The following is a 26091-nucleotide window of genomic DNA, read 5'->3' on the forward strand; positions in this document are numbered from 1 at the left end:
ACTCGAAGCTATAAGTATATTAAAACACAGGACCCTGCCTTATGCAGACATAAGGAATTTTTGCATACCTTACACCTTTCTCATGAAGTGTCCCGGAGACAGCCAATTTCTTCTGCATTCCAACAGCAACAAATTGATAATTTAGAATTAAGCTGTCGAGGCTGGATTGTTAAATATATTCAGGGCTGAGATGGATTTTTAATCAGTAAGTGAATCAAGGATTATTGGGAAAAGGCAAGAAATTGGGATTAAAGACTATCAGATCTGTCATGATCTTGTTGAATGGTGGAACAGACTCGCTAAGCTGAATGGCCACCTTCTCATCAAATGTTTTATAGTTTTATCTGCATGCCCTGAGAATTCAATTACCTCTTCTTGCTGTATCACCACATCAGTGATGGCTCAACCAATCAGCACCACCTTTTCAGGCATTGTAACTATGTATAGCTTTTCTCAAGTCTGTTTCCTGCTATGCTATTAAACGAAGGAACTGGGGGGAGAGTACATTTTGATGAATTGAAACAAACTGGTAAAACATGAATGTTACCTAAAGTACCTTAAGAGGTGATAAAAAGAGTGATGATAATTCCATTCCTGATAGCAATGGATGAAGTTCACATAAACAAAAATTGTTTATTATGGGAACTAATACAGGGAGGAACTTGTTTGCTGAAAGATTTTGGTACTGACTATAATATAGTTGTCATAATTTCAGAAAAAGCCAAGCAAAGCAACGAGAACAACAATAACAACAAAGAGAAGGAAGAGGACGATGATGAATTTCCAGGTAACAGCTGAATGATTGTCTATCAGCATGCAAGCAGCTCTTAGCATATTTTAAGGCCAGCTACTGTTTTATATTTACAGTAAAAACTGTGAACTAAAGCAAGTGCTTAACTTTTACAGGACTAAAGCCATTTAAACTTTGGTAATAGCTTTATTTCTGCATTATTTATTGTAGACAGCTACAGAAGCAATTAAGAAACTAATTATTGCAGGTTTATGGCCTATATCTGTGACTTATTGCTTTTAGTCATAGAGCCATACAGCGCAGAAATCAGATCCTTCGGTCGAATCTGTCCATTCTGACCATAACCTCAACTAAACTAGTCCTACTTTCCTGCACTTGACCATGCCCCCCTCCAAGCATTTCTTACTCTTGTATTACTGAAATGCAATAACTGGAAGAAATCTAGAAATAAATCCAGAAATAAGCCTGAATCTCAGGTGTAGCTGCAAGATCCATGCTACTCTGAGCCCATCAGTATGGAAAGGCCCCTCCTTCCCCCCTCCTTTCTTGAAGCATTACATTTACACCTTTTCCAAATACAGGGACTGTTTCAGAACCTAGAAAATTTTGTAACATTACAACGCATCCACTAGCTTTGAAGCTAGTGCTTTTAATGTCATAGGATGCAGGCTATCAGGTCCAAGGAATTGTCAGCTTTTAGTCCCATTAATTTTCAAAGTACTTTTCCTTGAATAATCTGGATTGTTTTAAATTCCTCCATTTTCTCTTGGTTTTCTTTGGGATGTTCTTTGGGTCATTAACCATGAAGGCAGAGGCAAAGCACTCATTCAAATTCTTCCATTTCCTTGATTTCCAATATTACTTCCCTGGTTTCACCCTCTAATGTTTACCTTAGCTGCTCCCCTACCTTTTATATACTTGTAGAAGATCTTAATGGCCAAGTCATTAACTTAAAAATCAAGGCTTCATGTTTCCTGGTGACTGGCTGTACCACTGAAAGATGATATTTCCACCTACTCTCTGCCACAGTTTGAATCTGTCCCAAATAGGAACATTGCAGGGGTAATATATATAGATCACAGTGGAAAGGATATAGGGGATCGTTACAGAGAGGTGTAAATGTCATAGAGAAGTTATAATGGGACACTTTAATTACTCATACATAGACTGGGATAATGGTAGCGTAAAGGGCAATGAAGGGCAGGGATGCCGAAATTTTGTTCAGGGAAATTTCCCATTGCACAATTTATCCAAACCAACAAGAAAGGTCGCTCTATTCTGCCTGGTTCTTCGGAATGAAGTGGGCAAAACAGATCAAATGATGGGTTGGATTATTTTGGGTTTAGGGTGATGGTGGAAAATGGCATTGGTCAATCCAGAATATGAATAATCAACTGGTGGAGAGTAGATTCAATGGAATAAGAGCAGTGCTGGGTTGGATAGACTGGGATCAAAGGTAGCTGGGAAAAACAGTAGTTGAATAATGGGCTAAGATCAAAGAGGAGATGGTACAAGTACAGTTAAGGTATATTCCGTCAGTAGGGGAAGGGGGTTAAATAAATCCAGAGATAACAAGGTGTAGAGCTGGATGAACACAGCAGGCCAAGCAGCATCAGAGGAGCAGGAAGGCTGAGGTTTCAGGTCTAGACCTTTCTTCAGAAAGGTCGAGGCTCGAAACTTCAGCCTTCCTGCTCCTCTGATGTTGTTTGGCCTGCTGTGTTCATCCAGCTCTACACCTTGTTATCTTAGTCGAGGTGATAGTGATTTGTTTAGGTGAGTAGCCTTGAGAAGCTAACTGCCATCCCTAATTGGACTGTGGTCCAGTGCCAACCTCTTAGCTCGCCTACTCTACTGTATGCCTCAAGCTCCACTTATGATCCTGTCTTAATAACGTGCTAATCCGATTGTTTGCTCGATGACTTTTCCCAGCATTTTTAGTTTGTATTTAAACACTAATAATCCCTGTCCATTGCATCTTCAAACTTGTAAAATGAAAATGGGAGCTGATTCTTTTAAAAGTATGTTAGTTGATCCATGGTTGATTTCAATATTATTGATTTAATGTTTATGTTTCTGCAGGCATAGAAATTGCAATTGTTCTCGATGGATCAGGGAGCATTGACAAATCTGATTTCCAAAAAGCCAAAGATTTTATTGTAAACATAGCAAAAAACATTTGGAAAAGATGCTTAGAGGTAAACGATGAAAACTATTAGAAGCTGTATTTTCAGAACATGAGCCAGTAGGTGATAAATGCAATTCAAAACAAATGAATGTAAAAAGCTCATTTTCAAGGAATCAACGTAACTATAAGATATTATATGAAATAGTAGTGCACAAAAGCCAGAACAAAACCAATGAAGCTAATTACTGCCCATCATTGTGCTCTCAGTCATCAGCAAAGTGACAGAATTGACAGTGCTACTTTCACAATCCCAGAAGGTAAAGGAGCAGAATTAGACACTTGGGCCCATTGAATCTGCCCTTTCATCATAGGTGGTATATTTTTCAATATTATCCCCCTGCCTTCTCCCCACAACCCTTGATCCCCTTATTAATCATGAATCTATCTATCTGTATCTTAAATGCACTCAATAACTGGGTCTCCACAGCCTTCTGTGGCAATGAGTTCAGTAGATTAATCACCCTCCGACTGATGATGTTCCTTCCATCTCAGTTCTAAAGGGTTGTCCCGTCACTTTGAGGCTGTGCCATTGGGCCCTAGTCTCTCCCGTTAGTGGAAATACCTTCCCCAAATCCGCTGTATCTAGGTCTGTTAGTGTTCTGTAAATTTCAATCAGATCCCATTCACCTTTCCAATCTCCATCAACTATAGACCCAGGATTCTTAAATGCTTCACAAATGACAAGTCTGTCATCCCTGAGATCATTCTTATCAACCTCCTCTGTACCCGCTTTAAGGTCAGCAATTTATTGTAAACAATCTGACCTCAGCCTTGGAGAGCCCCAGAGTATGTTTCTGATTTGTTTCCTATTGAAATGATGGCTGACATTGCATTTGCCTACTGAACTGCTAACTGAAAGTGTAAGTTAACCTTATCCTGAACTAGGTGGCAGATCAGTGGTTAGCACTGCTGCCTCACAACACCAGGGGCCCAGTGTGATTCCACCTTGGGTGGATTTTGTGCATTTTGCCCTGTGTCTGAATAGGTTTCCTTCGGGTGCTCCAGTTTATCCCCGCAGTCCAGATATGTGCAGGTTAGATGGATTGGCCATGTTGAAATGCCCAGAGTGCCCAGGGATTAGATTAGATTAGATTCCCTACAGTGTGGAAACAGGCCCTTCGGCCCAACAAGCCCACACCGCCCGTTGAAGCATCCTACCCAGACTCATCCCCCTATAACCCATACACCCCTGAACACTATGGACAATTTAGCATGGCCAATCCACCTAGCCTGCACATCTTTGGACTGTGGGAGGAAACCAGAGCACCCGGAGGAAACCCACGCAGACACGGGGAGAATGTGCAAACTCTGCACATACAGTTACCCAAGGCTGGAATTGACCCGGGTCCCTGGCTGTGAGGCTGCAGGGCTAACCACTGAGCCACCGTGCCACCCAATTTGAGGTGGGTTAGCCGTGGGAAATGCAAGGCTACAGGGATAAGGTAGATCTAGATAGAAAGCTCTTTGGACCTGTGCTCTTCACTGTGGACCTGATGGCCAACTGGCCTGCTTTCACACTTCAGGGATTCTATGATTCTATTCTACGATTCTATGAACCAGGACTGCATTTTGTGATTCAAATTTCTGAAACCTTTTCCAATTTATAAACCAGTCAACACCTTTAATCCTTTCACAAAGTGCATAACCTCACTCTTTCCCACATTATATTCCATCTGCGATTTCTTTGCTCACTATCTGAGTCCTTCTGTAGCCTTCCCATTTCCACAACTCTACCTGTCCTTCAGCCTATCTTTGTGTCATCTGCAAACTTAGTAGCAATACCCTTAGTTACTTTGTCCAGATTGTTAATATATTACGTGAATAGATGTGGTCCTCTCATTGACTCCTCTGGAACTTCACCAGCCACTGGCTGCCATCCTGAAAAAGAGTCCTCTGCCCCCACTCTCTGCTCTTTGCCAGTCAGCCAGCACTCTATCTATGCCAGATAACAAAGTGTGGAGCTGGATGAACACAGCAGGCCAAGCAGCATTTTAGGAGCGCAAAAGCTGACGATTCGGGCCTAGACCCTTGAACAGAAAGGGGGGAGGGAGAGAAGGTTCGGAAATACATAGGGAGAGACGGGGAGGTGGATCGAAGATGGATAGAGAAGATAGGTGGAGAGGAGACAGACAAGTTAAAGAGGCGGGGCTGGAGCCAGTAGAGGTGAGTGCAGGTGGGGAGGTAGGGAGTGTATAGGTCAGCCCGGGGAGGACGGACAGGTCAAGGGGGAGGGATGAGGTTAGTAGGTAGGAAAAGGGGGTGTGGCTTGAGGTGGAAGGAGGGGATAGGTGAGAGGAAGAACAGGTTAGGGAGGTGGGGATGAGCTGGGCTGGTTTTGGGATGCAGTGGGGGGAAGGGAGATTTTGAAGCTTGTGAAATCCACATTGATACGATTGGGCTGCAGGGTTCCCAAGCGGAATATGAGTTGCTGTTCCTGCAACCTTCGTGTGGCAGCATTGTGGCATTGTGGCACTGCAGGAGTCCCAGGATGGACATGTCGTGCAAGGAATGGGAGGGGGAGTGGAAATGGTTTGCGACTGGGAGGTGCAGTTGTTTGTTGTGAACTGAGCGGAGGTGTTCTGCAAAGCGGTCCCCAGGCCTCCGCTTGATTTCCCCGATGTAGAGGAGGCCATAACAGGTACAATGGATACAGTAAACTACATTGGCAGATGTGCAGGTGAACATCTGCTTAATATGGAAAGTCTTCTTGGGGCCTGGGATGTGGGTGAGGGAGGAGGTGTGGGGGCAAGTGTGGCATTTCCTGCGGTTGCAGGGGAAGGTGCCGGGTGTGGTGGGGTTGGAGGGCAGTGTGGAGCGGACAAGGGGGTCATGGAGAGAGTGGTCTGTCTGGAAAACAAACAATGTTTTGGTGGTGGGGTTGGATTGCAGATGGCGGAAGTGTCGGAGGATGATGCGTTGTATCCGAATGTTGGTGGGGTGGTATGTGAGGACCGGGGGATTCTCTTTTGACAATTATTGCGGGGGCAGGGTGTGAGGGACGAGTTGTGGGAAATGTGGGAGACATGGTCGAGGGTGTTTGCGACCGGTGGGGGCGGGGAGATGTTGCGGTCCTTGAAAAATGAGGACAGCTGAGATATACGGGAGTGGAATGCCTCATCCTGGGAGCAGATGCGGTGAGGTGAAGAATTGGGAATAGGGGATGGAATGTTTGCAGGAGGGTGCGTGGGATGAGGTATGTTCTTGGTAGCTATGGGAGTCGGTGGGCTTGAAATGGACATCAGTTTCAAGGTGGTTGCCTGAGATGGAGACTGAGAGGTCCAGGAAGCTGAGGGATGTGATGGAGATGGCCCAGGTGAACTTGAGGTTGGAGTGGAAGGTGTTGGTGAAGTGGATGAACTGTTCGAGCTCCTCGTGGGTGCACAAGGCGGCGCCGATACAGTCATCAATGTAACGGAGGAAGAGGTGGGGTTTGGGGCCTGTGTAGGTGCGGAAGAGGGATTGTTCCATGTAACCTACAAAGAGGCAGGCATAGCTTGGGCCCATGCGGGTACCCATGGCCACCCCCTTTGTCTGCAGCAAGTGGGAGGAATCGTAAGAGAAGTTGTTGAGGGTGAGGACTATATCTATGCCAGTACCTTACCTGTCACACCACAGGCTCTTACCTTCAAAAGCAGCCTCCTGTGTGGGACGTTGTCAAAGGTATTCTGGAAATATTAACAAATCATGTCTACTGGCTACCTTTGTAGAGATAATGGGAACTGCAAATGCTGGAGAATCCAAGATAATAAAGTGTGAAGCTGGATGAACACAGCAGGCCAAGCAGCATCTCAGGAGCACAAAAGCTGACGTTTCGGGCCGAGACCCTTCATCAGAGATCCTAGGGTTGCTCCGAGAAGCAAGAAAGGAGGTTGCTAAGCCGCTGGCGAAGATCTTTGCTTCCTCACTCTCCACGGGAGTCGTACCGGAAGATTGGAGGGAGGCAAATGTTGTTCCTCTTTTCAAGAAAGGGAATAGGGAAATCCCTGGAAATTACAGACCAGTCAGTCTTACGTCTGTGATCAGCAAGGTTTTGGAAAGAATTCTGAGGGATAGGATTTATGACTATTTGGAAAAGCATAGCGTGATTAAAGGGAGTCAGCATGGCTTTGTGAGGGGCAGGTCATGCCTTACAAATCTTATTGAGTTCTTTGAGGAAGTCACGAGACAGGTTGACGAGGGTCGAGCAGTGGATGTGGTGTACAGGGACTTCAGCAAGGCATTTGATAACGTTCTCCACGGCAGGCTCATTCATAAAGTGAGGAGGTATGGGATACAGGGTGATTTGGCTGTCTGGATTCAGAATTGGTTGGCTGACAGGAGGCAGAGAGTGGTTGTAGATGGTAAGTATTCTGCCTGGAGGTCAGTGCTGAGTGGTGTCCCACAGGGCTCTGTTCTTGGGCCTCTGCTCTTTGTAGTTTTTATAAATGACTTGGATGAGGAGGTTGAGGGGTGGGTTAGTATGTTTGCTGATGACACAAAGGTTGGAGGTGCCGTTGATAGTATCGAGGTCTATTGCAGGCTTCAGCGAGACATTGACAGAATGCTGAGCTGGGCTGAGAAATGGCAGATGGAATTCAACCTGGATAAATGCGAAGTGATGCATTTTGGAAGGTTGAACTTAAATGCTGAACATAGGATTAAAGGCAGGATTCTCGGCAGTGTGGAGGAACAGCAGGATCTTGGTGTTCAAGTGCATAGCTCCCTCAAAGTTGCCACCCCAGTGGATAAGGTTGTTAAGAAAGCATATGGTGTTTTGGCTTTCATTAACGGGGGATCGAGTTCAGAAGGCGAGACGTCAGAAGGAGGTTCTTCACCCAGAGAGTTGTGAGCGCATAGAATAGTTTACCAGTGGTAGTCATGGAAGCAGAGTCATTAGTGACATTGAAGTGACTGCTGGACATGCACATGGGCAGCAGTGAATTGAGGGGAATGTAAATTAGGTTATTTTATTTTTGGATTAGGATTATTCCATGGCACAACATCGTGGGCCAAACAACCTGTACTGTGCTGTACTTTTCTATGTTCTATGTTTTATTACTTCCTCAAAGAATTCTGAAAGATTTCTCAGGCGTGCTGAAACTGTGCTGAGTCAGCCTTATTTTACCGTGCTCTTCCAAGTACTCCACAATCTCATCCTTCATAACAAACTCTAAAATCTTACCAACGACCGAGGTCTGGCAAACCAGCCTAGCCATTTTCTGGTTTTCCGGAACCCTCCTTGACTCCAGTCGTTCCTAAAAGTCACCATTAATGTCTCCACAATCTCCTGGCAATCTCCTTCAAAACTCTGGCAAGTAATCCATCTGATCTGGGTGATTTAATGACCTTCAGACCCTTTAGCTTATCTAGCACCTTCTCCTTAATGATGACCACTACAATCACCTCTGCCCCCGACTCTTCTGAAGCCCTGATAAGTGGCTCAAGATAATGGGAACTGCAGATGTTGGAGAATCCGAGATAACGAACTGTGGAGCTGGATGAACGCAGCAAGCCAAGCAGTGTTCATCCAGCTCCACACTTTGTTATCTCTTATTTCTGATCAGTGGCTGGTGTCTTTCACTGTGAAAACTGATGTAAAGTACCTATTTCGTTCCTCTGCCATTTCTTTGTTCCTCATTATGAATTCTTCAGCCACATTTTCCAGTGGTCCAATGTCCACACTTGTTCTCTCTTACCTTGTATATATGGAGGTTTATAAAATCATGAAGGATATGGATAGGATGAATAGCCAAGGTCTTTTTCCTTGCATAGGGGAGTCCAAAAGATTAGGTTAAGATGAGGGGGAGAGATTTAAAAGGGACCTGAGAGGCAACTTTACCATACCCTCCGCTGGGTTCGCAATAAACAACTGTACCTCCTAGTTGCGAACCTTTTTAACTCGCACTCCTATTCCTTAGACGACATGTCCATCATGGGCCTCCTGCAGTGCCACAATGATGCCACCCGTAGGTTGCAGGAACAGCAATTCATATTCTGCTTGGGAACCCTGCGGCCCAATGGTATCGATGTGGACATCACAAGCTTCAAAATCTCCCCTCCCCCCACTGCATTCCAAAACCAGCCCAGCTCAGCCCCACCCCCCACTGCATCCCAAAACCAGCCCAGCTCGTCCCTGTCTCCCTAACCTGTTCTTCTTCTCACCTATCCCCTCCTCCCACCTCAAGCCGCACCTCCATTTCCTACCTACTAATCTCATCCCGCCTCCCTGACCTGTCCGTCCTCCCCGGACTGACCTATCCCCTCCCTACCTCCCCACCTATACTCTCCTCTCCACCTATCTTCTCCTTGATCCATCTTCGGTCCGCCTCCCCCTCTCTGTCTCTATTTATTTCAGAACCCTCTCCCCATTCCCCTCTCTGATGAAGGGTCGAGGCCTGATATATCAGCTTTTATGCTCCTGAGATGCTGCTTGGCCTGCTGTGTTTTTCCAGCTTCACACTTTGTTATCTTGGATTCTCCAGCATCTGCAGTTCACATTATCTCTGACCAAATCCAGAACTGCCTGATCCCCTGTGGATTCCATCACACACTTCTCCAAACTCATAGCTATTTCACAATTTCCTTTTTTTGTGATCTGCTACAAACCTGATTTTCCCAGTCTACCTGTATTTTGAAGTCCACCATGATTATTGTAGTCGTGCCTTTCTTACATGCCTTTCCTGTCTTCTGATTTATTTTCTTCCCCACATCTGCTTGGAGGCTCCACATAATGTCCATTAGGGTCATTCTCCCTTTGCAATTCTTCAACTCCACTCACAGATTTTTCACCTTCTGACTCTTCATCGCTTCTTGCTATTGATTTAATTTCATATTTTAATAACAAGACAAACCACCTCATCTTCCTGTCATTTTGACAGTATACATATTCTTGGAGAAAAGACAAAGTTGTTGGAAAAGCTCAGCATGTCTGGCAGCATCTGTGAAGGGAAACAACAGAGTTAATGTTTCAGGTCCGGTGACCCTTCCTCAGGACTGGTGTGAACGTTAACTTTGTTCTTACCTTTACAGATACCACCAGACCTGCTGAGCTTTTCCAGCAACTTTGTTTTTGTTCCTGATTTACAGCATCCGCAGTTCTTTTAGTTTTTATCGCATACTCTTGGAGATTGGGATGCAATAGCCTCGTGGTATTATTGTTGGACTGTTAATCCAGAGATCCAGGTAATGTTCTGGGGACCTGGGTTTGAATCCTGCCATGGCAGATGGTGGAATTTGAATTCAATAAATATCTGGAATTAAGAGTTTAATGATGACCATGAATCCATTGTTAATTGTCAGAAAAATGCATTTGACGCAATAATTGCCTTTAGGGAAGGAAACTGTCATCCTTACTTGGCAAGATCTACATGTGACTCCAGACTCACAGCAATGTGGTTGACTCTTTGCCTCTGGGCCACTGGGGATGGGCAATAAATGCTGGCCAGCCAGCGAAACCCTCATCTCACAAATGAATGTTAAAAAAAATGCACATTTATATATGCACGCACACACACTTTCATCAAGTCATCCTGTCCACAACCCTAGCTATGTCATTTGCCAAGATCATAGTCCTATCATGATTCAGATGGAACCCATTCCATCAGAGCAACTTCTTCCTTCCCCAGTACCGGTGTCAAAATCCTATGAATTGGAACTAATTTCTCCCATAACAATCTTTGAGTCACATATCCTCCGTAAGGCCCCACTCTCACCCACACAGGGAGCAAGAATCTCAAAACTGTTAGACAAACTCAAAGGCTGAGGCTCCTCTAGCACTACCTCTGTAATCTCTCTACCTGCCTTGCTCATGATCACACTCTTCCGTTCATGACCACTGACCGAATTTAAGCTAATTAATCTGAGAGGTGTGATAACCTCCAGAAACAGTGTCCAGGTAACTCTCCACTTCCCACTTGTGTCACAGTGTTTGAATGTCTGAGTTGGAGTTCCTTGAGCAACCAGCACTTGCTCCTGAGATGCTGCTTGGCCTGCTGTGTTCATCCAGCCTCACATTTTATTATCTTGGAATCTCCAGCATCTGCAGTTCCCATTATCTCTAGCACTTGCAACAGTTGTGTTCACTATGAACCACAATAGAGTCCCCGTGGACCACATTGTGCAAGTTTGTGGGCAGCACGGTGGCTCAGTGGTTAGCACTGCAGCCTCACAGCACCAGGGACCGAGGTTCGATTCCAGCCTCGGGTAACTGTCTGTGTGGAGATTGCACATTCTCCCTGTGTCTGCGTGGGTTTCCTCCGGGTGCTCCGGTTTCCTCCTACAGTCCAAAGATGTGCAGGTTAGGTGGATTGGCCATGGGAAATTGCCTGTAGTGTTCAGGGGTGTGTGGGTTTTAGGGGGATGGGTCTGGGTGGGATGTTCCAAAGGGCGGTGTGGACTTGTTGGGCCGAATGGCCTGTTTCCACACTGTAGGGAATCTAATCTAGAATACATTACCTAGCTTTGCATTTCGATTTTATTTGGCTCATAAGTTTTTTGTTTGATTATTAAAAATTTTCTGCTGGCCTATATTATGTGCCAAAAGAAAAATCTCTTCCTCTCTGCACCAAATTACCACACTATCCCCAGATTCCCCCAAACCATATATTCACTTGTGCTGTGTCTCTCTGTAAAAGTGATCTCTCCTTCCTGACAATTTGTAGCTTATGTTCACTAGTGGAGAGAATTTTGAGGGACAAGATTTACATTTATTTGGAAGGGCAAGGACTGGTTAGAGATAGTCAACATGGCTTTGTGCATAGGAAATCATATCTCACTAAATTGAGTTTTTTTGAAGAAATGACAAAGAAAATAGATGAAGGCAGAGTGGTGGACATGGTCTATATGGACTTCAGCAAGGTGTTCAACAAGGGTCTGCATGGTAGGCTGATTAACAAGGTTAGTTCACATGAAATCCAAGAGGAGCTAGCCATTTGGATACAGAACTGGCTCGAAGGTAGGGGGCAGAGGGTACTGGTAAATGGTTGTTTTTTGGACTGGAGGTCTGTGACCAGCGGTGTGCCACAAGGAGCAGTGCTGGGTTTACTGCTTTTCATCATTTATATAAATGGTTTGGATGTGAACATAGGAGGTATCGTTAGTCAGTTTGCAGATGACACCAAAATTGTTGGTGTAGTGGACAGTGAAGAAGGTTATCTCAGAGTACAATGGGACCTAGATCAGATGGACCAGGAATGGGAGATAGTGCTTAATTTAAATTGTTATGACATATATCGCTGTAACAGCTGAGACATTAATCTGAGTCTTCTGGCTCACTGTGCCACAGGACCTGTTATCATAGGGTAGTGTCCTATGCCAAAACATCCTCAGCTGCTTTATCAGTGTCCCTTTCTCCATCATAAGATCAGAAGGAAAGATGTTTGCATTATATTCGGTTTCATTGTAACTCTTCAGATAATAAATCAACTCCTTGCTGCATGGCGCAAGTGTCATTCAGCTTGGTCTGATAAGTGGCAAGCAACACACGTGTTCCAGGCAATGATGACCTCAAAAACCATGAATCTAGTCACCTTCCCTGGACATTCAGCGGCATGATCATCGCTAAATCTCTCACCGTCAATGTCCTGGGAGTCACCATTGACTCGGTAGCAGCTATAGGTAATGATACAGCACTAGTATCCAATTAAAGACGGGAGGTGGAATGTAGCAGTTACTGGTCCATTCTGAAACATTGCAATTCTGAAACCTAATTAACTTCATGGGTCAGTTGGGTGGTGCTCTGAGGACCCTCAGGTATGGAGAAGATATCTCAGTTTTGAGGGGAGATCAGGAAAATATCTTAAAATTGGAGAATCCAAACTTGGGGGCTCCTCTGGATGCTCACTGGGGAATCCTCTTTGGGGCAAGAAATCCCCAGCTCCATTTCCTCTTGGAATGCTGCGGGGAGGTCACCTCAGTTAAATTGGAAATCTGCATATTCATTGGATGAGCTGCTCCGCCACTTACAAAATGCCTGTAGCCTGGAGAATTATTGGTACGGCCTTATGTTGTTTAAACTGCTGCCTTCTTCCATTTAACAGGCAAAGAATCTACATCAACCCGTGATAGGTCTGTGTCAGGTGACTGCCCTGACCATATTTTGTTAAACATCCCCAGCCACTCTCCTCACTATCTCCACCCCTCAAGTCCACTATCCTAGGGCCAGGAAAGATTTGATAGCCAACTCTATTTGTCTATCCATAGCGGCTGCTTGACATTTCGGGGATTTTCAACATTTTTTGCTTTTATTTCAGGTTTCCAAGTACTTCAATTTTTTTGGTTTTATATATATTGTCATAATCTAAAATGATATGTAATATTGTAAGCACTTCCAAAAAATTAGATGTCAATTTTAGGTGGTCATATAAATTATTTCATTTTTCTTGACAGTGTGAATTTGCATTGGTCCAGTATGGTACAAAAATTAAGACAATCTTTGATCTGAATGACAGCCAGGAAATAAGTTCTGGAATTTTCCCAATTGTAAGAAAAATGCCTCAGTTGTATCATACCACAAAAACTGCTTCAGCAATACAACATGTTCTGTGAGTATTTAATGTTTTAGTATTTCTTTTGACTGAATTGTCTCTCTTTTGACTAAGAGTCAATTTTGTAACCTCCTTTCTCCCTTCTCCTTCCTACTCATGTCCTTTTTATTCTGTGGCTTGAAGACCGTGTGAAAATTGTTTCGGTGTGTATGAAGTGGTCCATGATTTAAAGTTATAATTCATCAATTACACCGCATTAAAGAGATTGATTCTGATTAGTTGAACACCTCTTTCCGCCAGAGTCCAGTAAATTCTTTTTTGAGAAATCAAATTCCATTCTGAAAAGCTTCCACACTCATGCAAGCAGATCAAGGTGTAAAGACAGATGCTTCTGTTGCTGGTACAAAGACATCTAAGTAAATAGTTCCTTTCATGTCAAGTGTTGCACTTCAACTGATATTTTGGGGAAAATTTGAACAGAAATACCCTGGACGGTAGGGAGTGGAGAGGTGTGTTGGAAATCCAAAAACCTCTGTTATCATTCATCAGATTTAATGGTAAAGCAGCTTGAGGACTGGGAGGAAACATTCTAGCTCCTTCTAGACCACAAAGAACTTTTCAAAGGTTGATCTTGACCTTGTGTTCCTGCACTCCCTGATTTCCTTAAGGCCTGGGAAACTTGACCTACTCCAGTGATACCTATAAAACAAATTAGACTTGAAGTTTGCATCCTTATTAACAAAAATCTATCAAACTCAGCCTTGAATGTACACAAGAGACCAGCCAATCTCAACACTGTGGTAAAGAATTCCTCAGATTCACCACCTTTTGACTGAAGATATTCCTCCTTATCTCAGTATTAAATTAGTTATTCTGAGATGACACCTTCTGGTCCAATACTCTTCCACAAGGAGAAACAATTATTCTGTATCTACCCTGTCAAGACCCCTAAGTTTCTTATATATTTCAATAAGGTCGTCTCTCACTTTACTAAATTCTAATGATTGCAGGTCCAACCTATTTAACACTCCTAACAGTCCCATCAAGTCCAAGATCAACCTAATAAACAACTCTGCACTGTTTCCAATATCTTTCCTAAGATAAGGGGCCCAAAGCTGAGCTTAATACTTCTAGCTGTGGCACGGCTGGTACGTTGGATGGCTTTAGCAAGACGTCTCTGCCTTTATACTCTATTCCCTTTGAAATAAAGGTTGACATTCCATTTGACTGGGCTATTTCCTGATGAACTTGCATGCTAACCTTTTGTGATTTGTGCATGAGGACTCCTAAATCCTTCCATGCCATTTAGCTTACTGATGTCTTTCTGCATCTCAATAATATTCAGCTCTCCTATTCTTCCTGCCAAAGTGCAGCATTTCACAGTTTCCTACATTATATTCCATCTACAAATTTTTGTTCCTTTTCCTAACCTGTCAGTATTCCTCTGGGGACACATTGTGTCCTCTCACCCTATCATCTTTCCACTTATCTTTACATATCTACAAGCCTGGCGATAATACATTCACTTTCTTTATCCAGTCATTAGTACATATATGTTGAAAATAATTGTCACCACAGCACTAATACTTGAGACACGCCACTAATTAAAGATTGCCACCCTGAAAATGCGCGCCCCTATTATCCTAACTCTCTGTCTTTTATTAGCTATCCAATTCTCTACCCATGCTAATATATTCCCTTCAACAACATGGGCTCTTATCTTATTAAGTAGTCTAACATATGAAAGTCCAAGTATACTACATCCACTACTTTCCCTTTATCCATGCTGCCTGTTAACACCTCAAGTAATTCTAACCAATTTGTTGGACATGATTTCCTCTTTGTGACTCTGCTTGACCATATTATGTTTTTCTAAATACTCTGTTGTTACATCCTAGTGCTATGTTGTATAATAGTCGAACATTTTCCCAATAACAGATCATCAACCATCTTTGCTGCTAAACACCTCATTCAAACCCTGAACACTATTACAGTCCCAGTGTATGTTTGGAAAGTTAAAATCCCTGACTATTACAGCCTTGTTATTTTTATCGCAATCTGCAATCCCCCTACATTTTTGCTCTACAATTTCTTGCTGACTATTGGGGGGCCGATAGTACAATCCCTTCTTATTTCTTAGGTCCATCCATGTAGCCTCACTAGACAATCCCCTAGGAATATCATCTTTAAGTACTGCTGTGATGTTTCCCCTAATCAAAAATGCCACACCCCTTCTCTCCTGCCTCCCCTTCTATCCTTACTCTAGAACCTAAGCCCTATCTCCTTTCTGGCTACATCAATATCACAAAGTTCCTAAGACTTATAACCCCTCCATGAGAAAACATCACTCTTTACCTCTGACTGAAATAGGCAACGCCACATTCTTAAACAGTGTTGGCTAATTCTAGATTCTCCCAAGAAAGGGGACATCCACATGAACTCTGTCAGGACCCTCGGGATCTTACACGTTTCAATCACACAACTTCTTGCTCTTCTCAAGTCTGTTTAGAAGCCTAGCCTGTCCAACCATTGCTGATAAGAAAACCCACTACTTCCGGATATTATGCCTGTAAACTCACTCTAAATTTCATCCAATACATTAATGTCCTAGCTAAAGTAACATGACTAATACTGCATACGGTACTCTAGATATAGCCTCACCAAAAACCCTGTATCACTTTTTTTGAAATTCAGCCATGGAGTTTGGATGTTGCTGTCAGGCCAACATTTATTGCCTGCCCCTATTGCCCTTGGGAAGAATTAGGTAACCAGAGCTAACTAGTTCACCAGAATTCCTCAGATAGCATCTTCCAAACCCTTGACCACTTCCATATTGAAGGACGAGGACAGCAGACACGTGGCAATACTATCACCTGCGAGTTCCTGTCCAAGCCACTCACCATCCTGACTTGGAAATAAAGCACTTTCCTTCACTGTTGCTGGGTTATAATCCTGGAATTCCCTCTCTAAGGGCATTATTCATCAACCCACACCTGATGGACTGCAGCGGTTCAAGATGGCAGCTCACCACCACCTTCTCAAGGGGGAATTAGGGATGGGCAATAAATGCCAGTGACTGCAACATCCCATGAATAAGTAAAACAAAATCAGAGAGAGCCAACTAGCGAGTTTTGAGAAGACTTGTAGCTCAGGTTGAGGTTCTGGATGAGTTTGCTCGCTGAGCTGGAAGGTTAGTTTTCAGACGTTTCGTCACCATTCTAGGTAACGTCATCACTGAGCCTCCGACGAAGCACTGGTGTTATGTCCCACTGTCTATTTATCTGGTTAGGTTTCCTTGAGTTGGTGATGTCATTTCCTGTTCTTTTTCTCAGAGGGTGGTAGATTGGCTCCAAATCCATGTGTTTGTTGATGGAATTCCGGTTGGAATGCCATGCTTCTAGGAATTCTCGTGCATGTCTCTGTTTGGCTTGTCCTAGGATGGATGTGTTGCCCCAATCAAAGTGGTGTCCTTCCTCATCTGTATGTAAGGATACGAGTGATAGTGGGTCATGTTTTTCTGTGGCCAACTGGTGGTGGTTTAACCCCTCAGGTGAGGAGCAAGGCTTGATAACCTGAGCCAATGCAATAGCTGAGCCATGCTATTAACATTGCTCTATACCATTAGCTGCCTAGGAGGCTGAGTTGACTGACCACAGTATTCCAGTAATGCTCCTGTATCCATTGAGGGTTTAAAAACTGTAACCAATGCTCTGCTACTTCTTTACTTGTTAATTTTAAAAATGTCAAGCAGTTTAGAAAATCTTCTCCAAATTCCTCATCTATCACTTTCTCACTGTTTTCAGATCTATTAAAATTAACATATCAGCTTGCTCATCTGAGCGACTTTCTGATGCATATTTCTAAGAGCTCCCTCATCCTACACATTAACTTAGATAATCTACTCTAAACATGTTTCCTTTATTGTTTAAAGCATTAATGCCATCCTATTACAAACTTGAATGTTCCAGGAAGTGAGACTTAAAGTTGTGAAATGTGCCTGTGAGCTGCTGCCTTAACATTTTCTCCACTGACAGTGACAACATCTTCAATGAAAGTCAAGGCTCCAATCAAAATGCCAAGCGATTTATCATTGTAGTGACAGATGGAGAAATATTCAAGGACGAGAGAAATCTAACAGATGTAATCAAATCAGATAAAATGGCAAATATAACACGGATAGCTGTTGGGGTAAGTTTATCAACAATTCTTGGTATAGCCTCAGTATGTATTAGACATTTATCAGTCCCGTGCTATTTCCTGTGTTGTTAAAGCCTCCATTGGATGGCAAAGTTGCCATATTCTCCATCTGCGAAAAATGATTTTAGTGCAGTTTCAAAATATGCCCTCCTGTATGAGAGTACAAGTACTAAAGATACTGTCCTAATAAGCAGATGATACATTGGTACCTGACAGATGATGTGCCTCTTTGAAGGCTTTCGAAGTATTGTATATAAAAACAACAGAAGCACTGTGGACACTTCTGTTCTTGATTGAAGTTTGACAGGCTTCCTTTCCAAAGGATGTTTTTGAATCAGTCATTTTTGACAAGATCCTTCAGAGCTTCTACATTTTTCTGTTGGTTGGAAGACAGTTTGATGGTCATAATTAAACTAAATAGTTAAATGCTCAGTCCAACAGTTATTAGCTATAATCATTACTTTGGTGCTGTGCTTGGTTGGCTTGCCGAGCTGGTTCGTTAGTTAACGGATGTTTCATTATCCTGTTGGGTAACATCATCAGTGCAGCCTGCAATGAAGCGCCGTTATGTTTTCCCACCTGGTTTTTAAATTCTGCGGTTTGTTTTCTGTTTTTCTTTGCAGTGGTATATATATAGGGTCTAATTCTGCATGTTTATTGATGGCATTCTTGGTGGAGAATGAGGCCTCGAGAAATTCCTGTGCTTGTCTCTGTTTAGCCTGTCCTAGGATCCGGATGTTGTCCCAATTGAACTGATGATTCTCCTTATCTATGTGGATGGAGACAAAACATCCACAACCCAAGCTACAAATCTACTCAGAACCTTAGATTTTTCTATGGTGATCAAGACATCTTTGTGACTCCAGACATGGACAAACGTAACCATTCAAGTGTTAGTGTATGGGCCATGGGTGTTCCCGTGATGTTTTGTATTTAATCTTCCGGTAGAACAGGATATTGGTGATGATGACTGTATTCTGTAAGGAGAAGAATACATTTGGAGTTAACATTTCAATTCCTTCCTTCCGAATGAAATCTCCAAGGGGAATAAGCCTGTCTTTCTTTGGAACCTCATAGGTAGCTTGATCAAGTTTGATTTGGAGGTGTTGGTGTTGGACTGGGGTGGACAAAATCAGAAGTCACATAGCACCAGGTTGTAGTCCAACAAGTTTATTTGAAAACACATGCTTTCAGAACGCTACTTCTTCATCAAATGAAGCCTTGTGATTTCACATAAACCTATTGAACTATGGCCTGGTGTCGTGTGACTTCTGACTTTGATGAAGTATGGCATAGACATCTTCCTTGGTTCTGCACTCATGTAGCTGTGATACCCTCCCTACAGTATAAGCGTGTAATATGGACAACATAAAAAGGCTCCTCAAAGCACTGGTGTTCGAATCATCAATGGTGTCTGTGGAAGATAGTACATATGAAATGGGAGGAGAAGTGCACCAAAGCAGTAACCTCTTTCAGATACTACCTCATCAATGCTTGATCATTCACCATTACCTTTGTTGGATTACATACAGTTCAGATGTCAGATAGCAAGTTCCCAATAAAAGCCTTCTTCTCCAGAGAAGGACAGAAGAAGTGCTTCAAGGATCTATTGACAGTCAAAATGAAGATATGTAATGTTGACGTCAGATCCTGGAAGACCATCGCCCTGAACTGAACTAGATGGGCGCAGAGTTTATGAAGATGATTTGAGACTAAATGGCAACAAATTGAACAGGAAATGTGATACAAAGAACGAAGAACAAAGAAAATTACAGCACAGGAACAGGCCCTTTGGCCCTCTAAGCCTGCTCCAATCAAGATCCTCTGTCTAACCTGCCATCTATTTTCTAACGGTCTGTGTCCATTTGCTCCCTGCCTATCCATGTATCTGTCCAAATATACCTTAAATGACGCTAACGTGTCTGCGTCTACCACCTCTGATGGCAACGCGTTCCAGGCACCCACTACCCTCTGTGTAAAGAACTTTCCACGCATATCTCCCCTAAACTTTCCTCCTCTCACTTTGAACTCATGACCCCTAGTAATTGAGTCCCCCACTCTGGGGGAAAAAGCTTCTTGCTATCCACCCTGTCTATATCCCTCATGATTTTGTAGACCTCAATTAGGTTCCCCCTCAATCTCTGTCTTTCTAATGAAAATAATCCTAATCTACTCAACCTCTCTTCATAACTAGCACCCTCCATACCAAGCAACATCCTGGTGAACCTCCTCTGCACCCTCTCCAAAGCATCCACATCCTTTTTGTAATGTGGCGACCAGAACTGTACACAGTACTCCAAATGTGGCCGAACCAAAGTCTTATACAACTGTAACATGACCTGCCAACTCTTGTACTCAATATCCCGTCCTGTGAAGGAAAGCATGCCATATGCCTTGACCACCCTATTGACCTGCATTGTCACCTTTAGGGAACAATGGACCTGAACACCCAGATCTCTCTGTACATGAATTTTCCCTAGGACTTTTCCATTTACTGTACAGTTCGCTCTTGAATTTGATCTTCCAAAATGCATCACCCCACATTTGCCCGGATTGAACTCCATCTGCCATTTATCTGTCCAACTCTCCAGTCTATCTATATTCTGCTGTAATCTCTGACAGTCCCCTTCACTATCTGCTACTCCACCAATCTTAGTGTCATCTGCAAACTTGCTGATCAGACCACCTACACCTTCCTCCAAATCATTTACATATATCACAAACAACAGTGGTCCCATCACAGATCCCTGTGGAACACCACTGGTCACAGGTCTCCAATTTGAGAAACTCTCTTCTACTAGTACTCTCTGTCTCATGTTGCCTAGCCAGTTTTTTTATCCATCTAGCTAGCACACCCTGGACCCTATGTGACTTCACTTTCTCCTGCCATGGGGAACCTTATCAAACACCTTACTGAAGTCCATGTATATGACATCTACAGTCTTTCCCTCATCAACCAACTTTGTCACGTCCTCAAAGAATTCTATTAAGTTGGTAAGACATGACCTTCCCTGCACAAAACCATGCTGCCTATCACTAATAAGCCCATTTTCTTCCAAATGGGAATAGACCCTATCCCTCAGTATCTTCTCCAGCAGCTTCCCTACCACTGACGTCGGGCTCACCGGTCGACAATTACCTGGATTATCCTTGCTGCCCTTCTTAAACAAGGGGACAACATTAGCAAGTCTTCAGTCCTCAGGGACCTCACCAATGTCGAAGGATGCTGCAAAGATATCTGTTAAAGCCCTTGCTATTTCCTCTCTCGCTTTCCTCAGTACCCTGGGATAGATCCCTTCCGGACCTGGGGACTTGTCCGCCTTAATGTCTTTTAGGACACCCAACACTTCCTTCTTCCTTATGTCAACTTGACCCAGAGTAAGCAAACATCTATCCCTAACCTCAACATCTGTCATGCCCCTCTCCTTGGTGAATACCGATGCAAAGTACTGGTTAAGAATGTCACCCATTTTCTCTGACTCAGCGCATAACTTTCCTTCTTTGTCCTTAAGTGGGCCAATCCTTTCTCTAGTTACCCTCTTGCTCTTTATATATGAATAAAAGGCTTTGGGATTTTCCTTAACCATGTTTGCCAGCAATATCTCATGGTCTCTCTTTGCCCTCTTAATCCCTCGTTTCAGATTCGCTCTACATTCCCGATATTCTTCCAAAGCTTCGTCTGTCTTCAGTCACCTAGACCTCCTGTATGCTTCCTTTTTCCTCTTGGCTAGTCTCACAATTTCACCTGTCATCCATGGTTCCTTAATCTTGCCTTTTCTACTCCTCATTTTCACAGGAACATGTCTCCTCTACATGCTAATCAACCTCTCCTTAAAAGCCTCCCACATATCAAATGTGGATTTACCTTCAAACAGTTTCTCCCAATCGACATTCTCCACATCCTGCCGAATCTTAGTATAGTCGGCCTTCCCCCGTTTACTACTCTTTCTTTTGGACCACTCCTATCCTTGTCCATGAGTATTGTAAAACTTACAGAATTGTGGTCGCTATTTCCAAAGTCGTCCTCTACTGTAATTTCAACCACCTGGCCAGGTTCATTCCCCAACACCAGGTCCAGTATGGCCCCTTCCCGAGTTGGACTACATACATACTGCTCGAGAAAACCCTCCTGGACACACCTTACAAATTCTGCTCCATCTTGACCCCTAACACTGAGTGAATCTCAGTCAATGTTGGGAAAATTAAAATCTCCCATCACCACCGCCCTGTTTCTCCAACACCTTTCCATTATCTGTTCACATATTTGTACCTCTGTCTCACGCTCGCTGTTGGGAGGCCTGCAGTACAGCCCCAACATTGTTACTGCATCCTTCCTATTTCTGAGTTCTACCCATAAGTGAAGATAGTGAAGAAAAGAACAAGTCTGGACATCTCACATGAAAACAAATGCTCAACATGCCATAAAGTTTGTACATTCTAAACTGATGTCATCAGCTATCTTTGGTGACTTGGAAGGCAATAACCTTGCTTGCAAAGAATAGCCAATAACATTATGACAAATAGGTAGCCCAGAAGCAAACCCTTCACCACCTGTGGGAATAGACAATAACGAATATTTTGTAAAAGACATTTTCCAACCTCAAGACTGCTCAAAGTACTTCATAAGAAATGAATATTAGTTGGAAGTGTCATGCAGGAAATACAGCAGCCACTTTGTGCACAGCAAGCTCCAATCAGGAATGCAGTAATGACAAGATCGCCTGTTTTTCTGTTATTCTTTGAGGAATATATTTGACCTGAATATCAGGGATAATGACCCTGCTCTATTCAAAGTTTGAATTGGGATCTTTAAATTCATCATAAAGGGCAGTCAAAAGATAGTGTCATACTGCACAGAAGAGGCCCTTCAATCCGTTGAGTCTGTGATGACCTATCTACATTATTCCCACTCTCCAGCACTCGGCCTATAGCGTTGAATGCTATGATGTTTCAAGTGCTCGTACATGTAGTTTTTAAACGTTTGAATTTCCCTCCTCCACAACCCTCTCAGGCAGTGTGTTCCAGATTCCCAACACCCTCTGGGTAAAAAGGTTTTGCTCACATTGCCTCTAAACCTCCTGTCCTTCACCTTAAAATTATTCCCTCTCTGTATTGGCTTTAATTTCTGAGAGAAGTCCAGGAGTGAGGTTTTTAATTAATTCATTCACAAGATGTGGGTAATACTGGCTAGGCCAGCATTTGTTGCTCATTTACAATTTCCCAGAGGGCAGTTAAGAGTCAACCACATTATAAGTGGGCCTAGAATCATGTGAAGGCCAGACCATGTAAGGATGGCAGTTTCCTTCCTTAAAGAACATTAGAGAACCATATTTTACCTCATAAGTGACTAACTCAATTTGGCAAGGTGTAACTATTATCAGAATGTGGAAATATTTTGTAGTATTTCAAAACTTTTACCAGTTTGGAAGGAAGGAAATTTGGTTTGATTGGTGTTATATTTTCTAGATTCAGTCGGTAAAGAGTTAACACTATGAAAAGCATTTTAAATATTCACTTTTTAAAATTAAGAATATTTGGTAAAATACAGCCATTGGAATATGATAAATTATTTACTTTTTCGGACTTCAGAAGTGTCATTGGACTTGAAACATTACAAACAACACCACAATCCTGCCAAACCTGCTGAGTTTCTCCAGCAACTTCTGGATTTTCTCACATGTGAAATTAACCTTTATTTGCAACTGTGATGTTACATGTCCATAAGCACCTCACCAATTTCTACAGATGCACTATAGGAAGCATTCTATCCAGATGCATCACAGCTTGGAATGGAAAACTGGGCAGAGCAGGACCATAAGAAACTACAGAAAGTTGTGAACACATCTGAGTTCATCACAAACCAACTTTCCATCCATGGACTCCATCTACATTTTTTATTGCTGCAGAAAGGCAGCCAACATCATCTTAGACCCCTCCCACTCTCTTCCAACCTCTTCCGTCTAGCAGAAGGTACAAAAGCTTAAACACACATACCAACAAGTTCAAGAACAGCTTCTTCCCTGCTGTTATTAGACTTCTGAATGGGCCTCTCAAATTTCAAATCTAATATTGATCTTGCTTTTTGAATACCTCCTCTGCAGCTGTAACTTTGTATTCCTCAATCTGTTCAATCATTCTATGGTCTTTGTGTCTTTGTATGTTATGATCTACCTGTACTACACACAAAACAAAACTGGGTACATGTGACAATGACACATCAAATCAAATACTTCACCTCTTGATTAGTTTCCAAATTCATATTTGTACCATTGTTAAGGGAGCTTATTTCCACCTCTGTAACGTTAGCTGACTCACTCTTGTCTCAACTGATCAATTGCCAACATCCTCAATCAAGTCTTTGCTGTCTCTGGATTTGATTAATCTGATGCATGCCGGGAGGTCAATTTTGAGCACAAGAAAATAACTCTAAACATATCACTGCTGGCGAGGAACGTGAGGAGAAGTCATAGGAGTGGCAATATCTCTAGAAGAACTATAATAGAAATGATGGGCTGTATAGCCCTCTTCTTCTCTGTCATGATTCTATGAATCTTTTCCATACTGACTGAAGCAGCTGAACTCTGAAAGACATATCCTACCAAACTGGGCTTGGGGCAGGTGGCAACGGAAGTAACAAGAAGGAACCGCCTACCAGACCATATCCTCATTAAATCGACCTGATGCAGATACATCAGTCCATGATAGTACAGACAGGAAAGACCAACTGTATGATTTTGTGAAGATGAAGTCATGTCTTGGGGCGGTAAGGTGGCACAGTGGTTAGCACTGCTGCCTCATAGCACCAGGGACCCAGGTTCAATTCCAGCCTTGGGCAACTCTCTGTGTGGAGTTTGCACATTCTATCCGTGTCTGCGTGGGTTTTCTCCAGGTGCTCCAGTTTCCTCCCACTGTCCAGAGATGTGCAGGTTAGGTGGAATGGCATGCTAAATTGCCCATAGTGTTCAGAGAGGTGTAGATTAGGTGGGTTATTAGGGAGATGGGTCCAGGTGGGATGCTCTGAGGTTCAGTGTGGGCTTGTTGGGCCGAAGGGTCTGTTTCCACACTGTAGGGATTCTAATTCTAAAGTCTTCACACTGAACATACTCTTCATGTTGTTGTGTGCAATTACTCAGTGCTAAATTGGATAGATTCAAAAGTGGGAACACATAAGATGCCATGGGCCATCAGGAGCATGAGAATTGTATTCAACCACAATCTGTGTTCACGTCATAGCATAACTTTTACTCTACCATTACCATCAAGCCCAGGGATCAACACTATTTCAATGAAGAATGCAGGACATCATGTCAGGAACACCACAAAACATTGCCAAAATAGAGGTGTCAACCTGATGAATTAACTGAACTATTACACTTTTGAAAAGTTGAAGCAGAATGCAGTAGAGCTAAACAATACTACCCGAAGGATTACACAAAGCTCTGCAGCCCTAAGGTACACAGGCATGAATGGGAATGGGCAATTAAACAAACAATTGGAGGGGTGGGTCCACAATATTCCCATCCACAATTGTGAAATCTCAGTGTCACAGATGCCGGTTAATGCAAAAACAGAAATTGTTATTTATACAAAAGAATGTGTAAAGGTCAGCCTGGGAGGATCAGTAGAGACATAGAGCACAGAAACAGACTCATTAGTCTAACTTGTCCATGCTAAGTTTTCCGAGCTAAACTAGTCCCACTTGCCTGCATTAGACCCATGCTCCTCTAAATCTTTCCTGTTCATGTACTGTCCAAATGTTTTTTAAATTTTGTAACTTTAACTGCATCTACTGCTTTCTCTGGCAGTTCATTCCACGCACAAACCACCTCCTGAGTGAAAACGTTCTCCCACAATATGGTCTCTTTTACATAGGAGCGACAAAGTGGATACTGAGCACCCACTTTACATTCTGCCTATGTTCTACATTAAAATGGCCTGGAGCTCCCAGTTGTCTACCACTTCAACACACCACCACATTCCCCTAACCAACATCTTTTCCTTGAGTTTGCTACAGTGTTCCTGTGGAGCTCAGTGCAAGCTTGAAAGACAACACTTTATTTTCTGAGATTAGAAGGAGTAGAGCTGGATGAACACAACAGGTCAAGCAGCATCACAGGAGCAGGAAGGCTGACATTTTGGGCCAAGATCCTTATTTTCTGAAGAAGGCCCGAAACGTCAGCCTTCCTGCTCTTATGATGCTGCTTGGCCTGCCGTGTTCATCTAGCTCTACACCTTGTTATCTCAGATTCTCCAGCATCTGCAGTTCCTACTAACTCTGCAACAACTTTATTTTCTGCTTGGGAACCCTGCAGCCTTCAGGAGTCAATATTGAGTTCAAATTTTTGCGGCTTGCGCGCTTTCTCCCACATACTTCCCTCAACTCCCACACAGGAGGCCTTGTCATCACATGGGTTTGCTACCACAAACAACCAATTGTCAGCTACCAGTTTCCTCAGGCTGACATTTACACATTCGTTTGTCTGCCCAACTCTTGC

General features: G+C 43.1%; 1 protein-coding gene across 2 annotated transcripts in view; it reads left to right on the top strand.

The window, feature by feature from the left end:
- Positions 1-26091, top strand: part of LOC125464461 (integrin alpha-E-like) — a 245847-nt gene that overhangs the window by 68529 nt on the left and 151227 nt on the right. For both annotated transcript variants that reach the window (XM_059655494.1, XM_059655493.1), the window contains exons 7-10: positions 716-787; positions 2831-2946; positions 13302-13456; positions 17434-17587. In XM_059655494.1, coding sequence (XP_059511477.1) covers positions 716-787; positions 2831-2946; positions 13302-13456; positions 17434-17587 — 497 coding nt within the window. The remainder of the gene's footprint in view (positions 1-715; positions 788-2830; positions 2947-13301; positions 13457-17433; positions 17588-26091) is intronic.

The sequence above is a fragment of the Stegostoma tigrinum genome, chromosome 27 (genome assembly GCF_030684315.1).
Source record: "Stegostoma tigrinum isolate sSteTig4 chromosome 27, sSteTig4.hap1, whole genome shotgun sequence".
NCBI classification, from domain to species: domain Eukaryota; kingdom Metazoa; phylum Chordata; class Chondrichthyes; order Orectolobiformes; family Stegostomatidae; genus Stegostoma; species Stegostoma tigrinum.